At 36.6% G+C, this 12,488-nt stretch overlaps 1 protein-coding gene across 3 annotated transcripts in view; it reads right to left on the reverse strand.

Moving 5' to 3' along the window:
- Positions 1-6,995: 6,995 nt before the first annotated feature.
- RC3H1 (ring finger and CCCH-type domains 1) overlaps positions 6,996-12,488 on the reverse strand; it is a 56,695-nt gene continuing 51,202 nt past the window's right edge. For all 3 annotated transcript variants that reach the window (XM_033092423.1, XM_033092424.1, XM_033092422.1), the window contains exons 18-20: positions 11,281-11,451; positions 10,240-10,355; positions 6,996-9,269 (exon numbers count right to left, since the gene is read on the reverse strand). In XM_033092423.1, coding sequence (XP_032948314.1) covers positions 9,119-9,269; positions 10,240-10,355; positions 11,281-11,451 — 438 coding nt within the window. In that variant the 3' untranslated portion in view covers positions 6,996-9,118. The remainder of the gene's footprint in view (positions 9,270-10,239; positions 10,356-11,280; positions 11,452-12,488) is intronic.

Here is a 12,488-nt window from a genome sequence, read left to right on the forward strand (position 1 = left end):
AATCTGTTCCTTCATTCCCCTTACAGCCCTTCCTAGGATTCCATTCACTAACATCCAAACACCTTGGCATTGGCCCACAGGCCTCCAGGACGTGGCTCTGCCTCAAGTCAAGCCACTGTCCCCTTCCTCTACTCTCGTCTCAGTGACCTTCGTTTCCGTAACACAGGTTCTTTCTTCATTCAGAGTTCACACGTCTTGTTTTCTCTGACTAGGAGTCTCTATCTCCAACATCCCCCCCAATTCTTCAAGTCTTACCTTCAACGTAACTTCCTCGGGGAAGACTGTGCTGCCCAACCAGCAAAGTGAGGTCTTCTTTGTGGTCTCACAGCATCTCGCTTGTCTGGGAACAATCGTGGTTGAATAATTCTTTGATAATTCTGTCCAGTGTGTTGGAAATGATTGTTACCTATTTTTAAACTGTATACATGTCAAGTTCGGTAAATGGAGTCTAAGCTCTGTGAGATCAGACAGTACTTTCTCTTGGTCCTTTATGGTATTGTCCACACAGGGAGTACTCAAACAATTCCTTTAGTAAATAGTGTAGTGGGTGTTCACTGACAAGTGAAAAAAGTGTTTACGTGTCCCAAATAAGGGTGGCAGCCATTAACTAAATGAGCCACCATGTTGGAAAGCAGAGGGATTTACTAATCAATTATTGCCGATTAGCTAGTTACTGGGACTGACATGCTAATGCACACACAAAACTACTCATTCATCTGCAAGTTTTAGTCTAAGGGGTCAGAAAGTAGCCTATTGCTTGTGAACAAGGTAGGCCCGGGTAAGTGGTAAAGGCAGCAGGTCTGGTTGTGGAATTCCCATCTGAGATTTTATAACATTCAAGGACGGTTGCAGTCCTCACTAGCCTTCATACCTTGTGAGCTTTTTTTTTTTAAACTCCGGCCCCTTCCCTTGAGGTCAGATCCAGTACCAATGGACACCTAATTGCTAACTGTTGGTAGTAAATAACTTTCACTGGTAATGTGTATTTTTCTTTTAAAAGTATTTAGTAATTTTAAAGGAAACTCCAACCACCGTCAGTTATGCATCTTTTAAAAATATGGACATTTGCTTCTATAATCACACTGCTATTATTACACTCAACAGACATGTTATTTCCTAGTATTATCTAACACCCAATACTTAAATCAAACTTTGCTAATTATATCAAAAATGTATTTGTACATTTGGTTTGTTGGAATCAGAATCCAAACCGAGTCCCCATGTTGCATTTGATTTTGGCATTTTTAAAGTTTCTTTTAATCTAGGGTAGTCCTCTCCCTTTTACTTCTTCATGCCATTGGGTTGTTTGTTGACTAATGTATATTTCCAGTGACCTCTAAGAAAAAATAAACCTACATTTATCCTCTAACTGCAAGGAATAACTAATGGGTGGGGACACTTAGAAGAATGGAAAGAGAAAAATTATGTGCATTTCGAAGGTACCCAGAACTAGTCCATGTTGCTTAAGCATAAAGAAGGTCCTGATTTTAAGAGAAGCCATCAAAACCAGGACTTACGTTGTTAGCCATTAGGTCTCATTGAACACTTACCCTAGGATCTCATTACCTTTAGTCCTGATGTACAATCACTGTGTAACAGATGAAAGAGTTTGGACAGTAGTGTATTTAAGGCTGGACTAATTCCTGTGATCTCTGCAAAAACTGGCTACTACAAGTATGTTTTGTTGTGCACGTTATCTATTTCTTTATTTTTCACCTAAAGAAAGTTGTAAAAAATTAATCCCACGATTAGAATAACATGGCACAGACTCATTTACAAGAGACTACACAGTTCTCCTCATTAGTTTATCATTTAATATAAATGCTGACAGAAAGCAGATAAAGACCTTGTAGACACTTTCATGTATATTTACAAACCAAAAGGTGAATTACCTCCTTCTACTTGTTAGAATAATCCTTTTATCTGCAACTCATGGGAACCTTAAACACTAATTAGGAGCAACATGAGGCTGAGTCAGTTTCCAAGGTAACAAAGAAATAGCATTTTAACAAAATGTGGCATCTTTGATATAAACAACATGCACATAAATAATAAAATTGAAAGACAGCCCGAATCCTCTCAAAACCCTGCAACAAGTGGAACATGCACTTATTTAGACCCAGAGTTCTGCTGCCCTGAACATCGTCCTATTTTTTCCCCACCTTACTTGATTTGAAGGCTGTTTAAAAACTGGAACTAGAAACAGATTAAAAAAAGAGAAGAAAACGGTTCACTTCAAACAGGGTTCTTTTCCCTATTCCAAAAGAACTTTTAGGAAATGACGTCTTCAAATAAGATTTCACAGTTTGCCAAATACTAAGGAATTATTCACAGCTTGGGAAATTCCAACCCATTATCTGTCTTCACTTTTTTTTTTTTTCAAAGTTGGAAACACTTGGAAGAAGTAAAATTTCACAAACGTCTGCAATTTAAAAAAACAACTGTCACTTTAAGGCTGGACATTTTCATTTCTGGACACGTGGTGGAGGCAGGCAAGAAAGAACAGGGTGCTGAGGGAGGAGAAAACTTTTGAAAAATGGTATTTCATCTAGCACTCATTTACAACAACAGGAGATATGAATTCTCACGATCCAAAACTGTGATTTCATGAAATCGTTTATAATCTGACTCCAATCTCATGAGCTCCTTTTTAAACTGAGGTTAGTTTTATCTTGTTAAATATACCTCTGCAGAGCACAATCACATACAATCAATACGATTGGTAAATTACACAAGCTCTGTCCCAAGCAAATATGCATCAATGTTAAATATTTAAAAAAACAAAATAAAATCCACCCAAAAAGGTGATGACTGCAGACTGTCTCGGGGAGACTGGCATGAGCCTAAAGACCAAATTGACCAGAGTCAGGGAAAAAGGGCAACAGCAGTGACACGGAAGCGACCACACACTCAGGAAGGGGACTCTCACAACTGGAAAATGTTTCAGTGGGTGAAGGTTTTCATTCATTATCTTAATTCACTTTTTCCACTCCTCTTGTTCAAGAAGTCATAGATTCATCATAAAGTAAGACAATGATGCCTAGGGATCAATGACTAGAATGAAAAAAAAAAAAATGCCCCCCAAGTTCCTTTCATTCCCAGAAGGTGGGAAGAGGAGCAAGGATGAAAGAGGGTAACAGAAATTGAAGCCAACAATACACATGTTCAAAGTAGCTCTCAGGACAGTGTATTAGATGAAAGAGGATATAAAAATCATAAACAAAAGCTTAAAATGCCCTCACATTAGTGGAATATTTTACAGAGTGGTTCAGACATTATTGTGAAAATGGCAGTCAATCACTGGAGAGAGATTACACTAATAAATGAGTTTTTAAAATCAGGCCAAAAACAAACAAACCCCAAAAAGAAAAAAAAACAAACAACGAATTATTCACCCAATAGTTTGTTTCCATCCTTTTCTTGACCCTTTTATACACCACCTTGGGTGGGGGAAGGGGGCTAGCTGACTGTTTCCAGTTATGACTCTTGAGTGTACAACCTAGAATGGATGCCAAAGACTTGTGAGCTCTGTCTACTTGAACAAAACAAAACAAACAAAACAAAAGCCAACCAACCAGAAACAGTGAGACCTCAATACAAGAAAACCACTCACCTTATCTAGTGTATAATATACTAATTCCACAGGATCTTGTCTTTCTAAATACACATTTTTGGACACAGTATTGCCTTGAGATTTAAGTTCTCTCTCTTAGGTTATTGTGCCTTATTTTCTTGTGAAAATACAGGTTATTACTCTAGGGATGTTTTGCTCAGGAATAAAGTTTAGGAGAAATTCAGTGTTTGGCTGAAAATTCAGAGACTCTGAAAACAAGGATTCCAGTGGTAGGTAAGTCCCTTTATTACAATGGGATTTCAAAAGACTCTTTACCCACTTTGTTCAGTGCAGTATTGCAAATCCACCTATTGGGAACACATTATTAAAAAAAGGTGTTACTTCTTCCTGGTGGTGGCAGTTTCCTATTCTTTATTAACTTTATAGCTAGTATTATCAATTAGAATCTACTATATGTGAAACATCTTAAGCAAAGAAATAAAATCTTAAAAATTAAATCTTAAGTTGGTATGCACTATTAATAATACATTTTGACCAAAACAACTTTCTAAGTGGCTGAGAAAAGTTAAATTAAGAATTGAAAAAAAAAATTAACTGCAATCCACCCACAATTCCCAATAAATCATTTCAGCAGGAAAATTTCACCAAGCTGAACTGAAGCAACAATGAAATTTAAAAATCATAGCTCTCCAAGGTAGGAAGGTTGGTGTAGAGCGGCAAAATGGGCACTCAGGTAAAATGATGACAGCAGTCACCTGCTTGCTTGTTCCATCCCTAATGTTGAATGTGACTGCTTTAGTTTAGAGCTCCAATTTTCATCTAAAAGGACAGGCAGATTTCTCGGGGAAGAGAACACTGTAACAGTGTAACACCAACTAAAAAATAAACACAACGTTACTCTTTTTGGGTAAAAATCTTAGCAACACTGCAGTTAATTTCCAGGCAGGCTATTAATTTCTCCTAAAAAGTAACTGGCCTTTCCTTTTAATGAAATATAAATCATTACAGGTGCTTTTTACAGATAGAGTGGATATATAAAATCCTTAGTCAATTCTTTAAAATGAGCAAAAAAAGAAAGTGGAAAAAAAGATGGTAAGAACGCCATCCATCATCATTTGTATATAATAAATACTCTTCAGGGAAAAGAACCTATGTTTTCCTGACCTGAATCTGACCTGGTATGTACGCTGGTGTGTACCAATTACTTCTCACCAGCCACCTGCTCATCGGTTATTTTACCCCGTCCCACTGACCACAGCGATAGTAGACTGTTCTTTAGGAACAAGTTAAAAAAAAAACCCCAAAACCACAAGATGCTATCATGACATAGTCTCGAAAAAAGGGGGAAGGGGAATGCTTACATACAATATTGGTAAAGATGATATTCCATGACGAAAGAGAAACGGATGAATTTTCATGACTTTTACATTTTATAAGGCCAGCTAACTTTAACAGTTAACTTTAGATAAATCTACTTACACAGTACAATCAACTCACAAATACTTAACAGGTTTTACAATCAAAATGGCTACTATTTCCCCCCCAAATCAAAACAGAGTAAAGCACAAGTCTTTGGCTTTCCTTAAAACAAAAACAAAACAAGAAACCAACCCCCAAAAACAGCAGGTCACCATTCTTCCCCAGACCTTTGTTTGCCTACCAGTAGGGCAAATACCACGTTTGTGCATCACTGAGTAATAACACCATTAGAAAAGGCAACTTCACAGAAGTTATTGGCTAAGCGAATTCATGTGAATGCTCTGTTGTGAGGCAGCAGACTGTCACTGTCGCGGATTGGGGAGGGCGCTGGGTAAATCAAGGGCAATTTGCGAGACAGAAAAGGTCCGGGGAAAAAAAAAAGAAGAAAAAAAAATGTTAAGCTCCAACCCTGAAGACCTATGGAAAGGCTGATGAAGTTAATATATGCAAGGGAGCAAATAAGAATCATACCAATTTTATATCTTTTAGGCAAAAGAGTAACTACATGAGGAAGACGAGAGGGGAAGGGAAACAGGTGGGAAGGGAGTCAGCTGTGTTAATGCTGTACCAAATAAATTTTTATACATTCTAAGTAGCTGAATATTTGTAGCTGGCATTAGAAATAGTGTCCTACCATTTGAATACTATTACTAGAAACCTATGCTGTAACTAACTTTTCTTTTGATTAGAAAAGTAACAAGGAATGGATCTTTGGTCACTTCAGCCTCTGGAAATTACCCACGACAGGGCAGCTATTGGACTTACCTTGTGGCAGTATGTGTAAGGCAAGAGAAGTACATACAAGTCGAGAAATTGAACCTAGGTATCTTATTCTGTTCTTCTACACTTGTTCAGAGACACCTTAAAAAAAAGTCAAAGCACTTTTATATTCCTATTAATAAAGTCCTGGTTTTATCTTAACATGAGTGAATACAGTGCTTATTACTCCTACCTTGACCCTCTCAGAATTGCTCATGTTCATCTGAGATGTCTGAGTCTTGCTTTTGAATTCAGTGGAAGCAAATAAAGTCATCTTCAGGAGAAATTAATATTTTAATAAGTATAAAGCATTAAAATTGTATTTCCTATCTGGTTTCATCTCTTAGCTGTCTGTAAAAATATAAATATTAAAAGCCAGAAAAATCAATGCCTTTTATAGATTTTTGACCAGAAAACAGAGTCAAGCCGTTTTGCCAAAGCTGGCCACTTACCCTTAACAGGTTCTTCGTATCACAAAGTATATGACAGAGAAAAGGAAAAGGGAAAAAGAACCCCAAACTTTGGAGGTTTACAGTATTCCTAAAACTGCTTGTGAGCACTAGGACAGTTGTGAGAAGCCCCACGAGGTAAGGCAGAAAGACCAATTTAGAGTAGGTGAATTGCAGGCACAATGCGACAGATACCTCTGCCTTTCTACACAACTAGGTTTCCTTTAGAGTGTGGGGCCCTAGAGAGAGGTACGGCTAGAATTAAGAACACAATTTAAGAGATCCACCCACCCCCCAAATGAAAATGCCTTAAAAAGTGAAAGGGACTATTTTAAATCAATTCAAACAGTAGCTTTTCAGATTTTATTCAGAATAGGAATGCTGTAGAAATTAGTCCCTATGCCTGCCTAGTTTACAAAATCAAAAGGGTGAAAGCAAGAATGAGTGTATTTGAAGGAAACAATAACAAGAGTAACATAAGTTGAATTATTAGGGGTTTCAACAGATGCCCAAAATGGAATTTCACTTTTATTCTGAACTTTAACAAAATCCATACCCGTAAGTTCCTTTCCAATACCAGAATTATTTTGAGTTCAAAATTGAACCAACTGCTTCTAAAATTTAGGAATTATCTAACATGCCCAAAGGGGAAGATCTGCTCAAATCTGCCTGTAGAAGGTTGGAGGCCATGGATGTTCTTTTATGATTCCACAGAGAAAAGAAAATTTTGGGACTGTCAGTAATACAAAGTTTGTATCCTGCCAAAAACAACAATAAGCACATAAAGAGTAAATATGAAAGAGTTATAAGCAAAGCAAAACAAACAAAAAAGCAAGTGTATTAACAAAAAAGGAAAATACGGATTTCAATGGAAAAAAATGCCTCATCTTCATTCAGTGCTTCTACCTCCCAATCAGTCATTTGATCGCAACAGCTGCGCTCATGCGAAAAAATCCTTAAAACATACCCAATATATATACAGATATAGCTATGTATATGTGTATATATATATATAATATATATATATAAATTTTTATTTAAATAAAAAAGAAAGCTCGAATCCCAAGCCAATATGTGTATATCAAATCCTTGACCAGCCAGGTCTGTAGGGCATAATCAAATTCAATGTGAAATAGTATATAAACACGGTGCCTTGACTGGGCAAATTAAATAATTGCTACTCAAGAGAGTGTTCTGTTTGGACTCTCCTACTGGTAGGCAATGGCAGGACTGTACTGCCCTCCCCCCTCCCCCCCAATTTGTTTCAGTTAACAGTATGATGGACACAGAGCTTAGACTGAGGTTGTAGGACCTCAGCAGGAGTTAAGGGTTAAGAAAGTAAGAAACAAGAAAAATACAAACTCTTGCTTTTACCCAACCAAGGCAATGCAGTAACTTATTACATAACCAGTGCTTTCTGTTTTAGTAGTATAATCCAGAAAGGGAAAGTTTTAAAAATCAGGCACACAGAGGGATGGGGAGGATTGTTTGACTATATCAAATAATCCACATTGAACGTGTTTTATAGGGTCTTAGTTCAGTATAGACAAGCGCCAGAGTATGTGCAGCAGAACTAAATAATAAAAATGCTTCTTTGTTCTTTTTGACATTTCCATGAAGAATCTTTCCAATATTATAAAGCCAAGTCTATGACAATTAACTTTTAGGTACTTGCTACCTACTTGTGCTAATGATTCTGAACACTCATAACCAATCAATTCCTAAACTATCCTTAAGATCCAGGCAAATCTCTTTGAAAGCCAGAGGCGCCGTTATATAGGGATTTTATTTCATACTATTGGATTTTGAGAGCAAAATAAAAGCATCCATTGAATGAATGTCGCTCTGTTCATTTTAATTTCAGATCAAGTACTGCAGTTTTAAGATGTGGTTGACTGTCCTGGTTTTTGAACATTCTATGATTTCAGCAGAAGTTCAATTTGGAAAAGCACAGCTCCAAATTTCAACCATCAATTCAATATAGGTAATACACCAACGACGTATTTTCAGTGCTAATAAATTACAGTTCATTCTTAAAATAATCTCCATGTAAATCTAACCAACTAAGATATTGACTTGGCTTTCTGATTACATTAGAGAATGAGAAGGACCCCACAATATGGAAATGTGAATTTCAAAAATTAGTTGCCTTTCTGAAAAACTGAAAACAAAAACAAGAAATAAAACCCTACAGAACAACAAAAAGTTTTCATGCCCTGGGAAAATCCTACGTATGAAGACAGTGACCCAGTAAGGGAAAGAAAATTATGGCTTCCAGTAACAGTTCTTGGAAAAAGTGGGTTTGCTGCACATTTTCTAGTAACTGGTCTGTTACTGTCTCTGTTTGTAAAGCACCACAGATTCTCAGAAAGGCCGGTGCTTTTTGTCTGTTTTAACTGCTGGGGTTGTGAGAGTTGGAAAGGACCGTGGGTAAGGAATTATACACTGGGTATGTAATAATACCAAAATACAAGAAAAACCTACTTCATTAAGATCATACAATTAATCAAACAGAGTGTATATATAATATCTTCTTTTTTTTAAAGCCCTGGATCCAAGGCGTCCAAAGTTATTAAAATAAAGTTCATTCACAGAACAAAAACAAATTTAATCTGAATTCCTTGCAGATACTGCTAATTTTCTTTTTCTTTTTCTTTTTTTAAATTAAAAAATGCATTAATGTGATCTATGTGCAGAGTTTGTTTTTAGTAGTGGTGTTTGTGCACATTGCCTCCGGTGCTTCTCCTGGATTTCTCTGACCACTCTCAGAGAAAAGGGCTAGAAGTTACACATTCTTCTACCCCTATGCCCCACAAATTGATTAGGAGCCAAGAATAAAAGTAGGGCTCCTCGTATTTTAGGGAGCAGAACTGGGTGCAACGCTGGGTCTCTGGGACTCATTGTTGTCTCCTCCTCCCTCCGGATCCTCTGACAGGTTCAGAGAGCTGGTCTTGTTTGACAGGAGGCTGATATTTTCTTGGGTCAAGGCTGATCCATTCGGTATATCACTGTTAATTAAAAAAAAAAAAAAAAAAAGTTGGAATTTTAAATAAAGGAGATAAAAATTATTATTTAGTAGAATAAAATGGACAGGGCCTTCTTTTAGCAGTATGGAGAACATATGAATGGCTTTCACACTTTAATTTACAGCTTTATAGCCGAAAGGTTGACAAGCTAAGCCTACACAGTTGCCTGTTTTTGTGAATAAAGTTTTACTGGGACACAGCCCGCCTATTTGTTTACGTGTTGTCTATGGCTGCTTTTACACTACGATGGCAGAGCTGAGAGTTTTGACAGAGACTGTAGGACCCATAATTTTAAATATTTAACAATGTGGCCTTTAAGAAAAAGTGCTCATCTCTGCTTTAGCAGGTTCACTAGTAAAAGAAATTGTTTGGAACCTAAGATAACATATGGATTGAAATAGCCAAAACCTAAGCCTGAAAGCATCAGGGCATTAGACATTGTTATATATCATCAGGACAGCTCAGGACTATATATCAAAAATCACAAAGTACACTAAGAAAATAATTAAAGATGCGCAAAGAATTAAATATTGTTTATTGTACGGTTGTTCATGATAACGATATGCATTCTTCCACGCCTACAGAAGAATATTAGATGATATGGGATAGACCAAATTAAAAACCAGGGGGATGGGATCGTGGTGGCTGGATTTGAAAGAGGCTAAATGCCCACACACTTTAAAGAGACTGGAAAGGTGTCCAACAGTGAACATTGGTTTTAAATAATTTAGAAACAAGAGGAAGGAGGAAATTGAACCAGAAAATTTCCACTAGTTATTAATAGATAATTTAACCTTGGATCTGTTCTAAAATAAGTTTTATAACTCCTAAATTTATGTAAATATATTATCTCAATGTATACAGAATATTTTAAAAATCAAATCATATTTCTAAGGGTATTTCTGTCATGACTGGGTAATATATAAGACTGTGGAAATGTCCCTTTCTTTACCTGAATGTCAATGTAAGGTCCTCAGCTGGAACCTTATTTTGTGGTTCTGGTTGTCCATTTTCTGCTTGCTTATTTGTATTCAATTTGCTTTTCATATCCAGAGAACACTGGTTCTCCTTTGAAAGAGAAGAAAATAAATTCAGTTATCTTCTATTTCATGGTGCTAATGGAAGAGACCAATTAAAGATAATACAAACTGATGATCCAGAAATCATTGAGTTTTGTAAAATGACCAAGGAAACAGGCTGACTAAAAAGAGAGACCTATACTAAGCACACACACACGTGCTCACTACTCGAACTGGATAATTGGGGAGAATACCTTGGGTCAACATGGAAAAAAATCTCACAGAAATGACGACAGAAAAAAAGCAAGGCAAAATATAATACATATCTATAGTATACTTATTGAAAGCAGAAAAACTACCCCATTTATTTGCTTAGAAAGAATGTGAAAATTATGCAACAAAAAAGTCAATTACATGCATCCTGGTGGAATGGTTCAGTCGCCAAAGATTCAAAATTTACTGAAATGAACATTGATGAACTATGAAGCAAACCCTAGCATATCCAAGGATACAATTTCACAGGAAAGGATGTATAGATTGCATCTCATTCATAACAAAAAACTGATCAGAAACAACTTAAGAGCTATGAAAGCTAGGATGTTATTTGGTAATATATCTTTACATAACATGATGGTATTGGTAAATCATAAACACCAAACCACCCACACTGCTTCCCTAATCAGTATGTTTAACAGAAATTTAGTAACTTCCAATTAACTACTTTGTTTTCCCTAAACGTTTTTCATAATGCAAAATCTAAGACAACACACTCAAACCAAAGAGAGGAATGATAAAATAGGGAGGCAGACTATCATCATGAAACTTATTTTAAGTATTAATCACTCATTGGGGTACCTTGGGGTGATGATTCTATAGTTCTGGATGATTCTAGAACTCTGGAGCCAGGAGTTCTGTGACACAACTACAAAGAAGCTTTCCTTTCACCTTCCCTCTTTTCCCACCATAACACTCACCAGATTGAGTTCCCGGGTTCTCTTCCCGATTTCCCTTTCCACCTGGTGCAGTTCCAAGCTCAACTGCTCACTTGAGATCATTCCAGGCCATTTTGGAGGTGGTGGTGGGGGCTGTGACTGGCCTGCCAGGGCGCTCGCCTCCCGCTGCAACACCGGCCTGTTACTAACAGCCTAGTGCATAAAAGCCAAGCATGTACACAACTTAACACACTTCACACCATGCAGAGTGACCAGGTCCGATTCCAGATCACAGCCTTAAGCAGCTTATCACTCAGGTATTTGCATAAAAATGATACAACCATAAGGTACTCTCTCTTTGAGAATCATTTATAAAAAAGAAAAAAAATAGGAGATTTAAACTTAGGGAACAGTAATTTAATCTTAGGTGTAAGTTGCTCTTACAGAAGTCAACTATAAATCTACGTTCCTCCCCCTTTATTGAATATTCTCTGAAGTACATCCTGTAATTTATTTCAATTGAACCTCAGTAATGGCAAGGACTTTTAACCACCGTGAGTTAAATACGTGGCAAGCTGCCAAATGATGCTGATATTCTTTTGAGACAAAAAATGGGTCTAGAAATTTCAACTAAGACAAAAAGCCATGAATTAGCAGAATAAGGAATAATGCTTTATGGAGTTAAAGGTATGAACCTTTAAAAAGTTAATGAACAAAAGATGGACATAATCAAAGAGAGCATTCCTTTTTTTTTTTTTTTTTAAACAACTGGTATCAGCAATTAATTTTGGACCAATGTAAATAATGCAAGGGTAAAGGAGACAAAATGTGAGTATTATATAGGTTTTCCCATTTCTCAACTTTATTGCTTATATAAGAGCAAGAGCCAGATATGAGTTCCAAAAGACAATCTACTATTGGTCTTCCTTATAAGAAAGTCTAAGAATCAGTAAGAAATCTATTTCCAAAGTGATGCCTTACTTATTAAAGATCTTGGGAAAAAGGTAAAGTCTAATGTTCTAACAGTATCTTTTTCTCCACAAGGGAGCAATGGATTTATCACTAGGATGTCTTTAGTTTTCCATATTCAAAGAGTAAGTTCCCATGTAAAGGATCACATAAACAAAGCCTAGTCTTCCTTCAGTAGTACTTAAAGGATTTTTGGGGGAAAAAAATCGTTTTCTGATATTTTATTTCCCTTCAGTGTCAGGCAACATGATGGAAAGAACACTGAATTTGGAGTATGAAGA

This window comes from Rhinolophus ferrumequinum, chromosome 22 (genome assembly GCF_004115265.2).
Source record: "Rhinolophus ferrumequinum isolate MPI-CBG mRhiFer1 chromosome 22, mRhiFer1_v1.p, whole genome shotgun sequence".
Lineage (NCBI taxonomy): Eukaryota > Metazoa > Chordata > Mammalia > Chiroptera > Rhinolophidae > Rhinolophus > Rhinolophus ferrumequinum.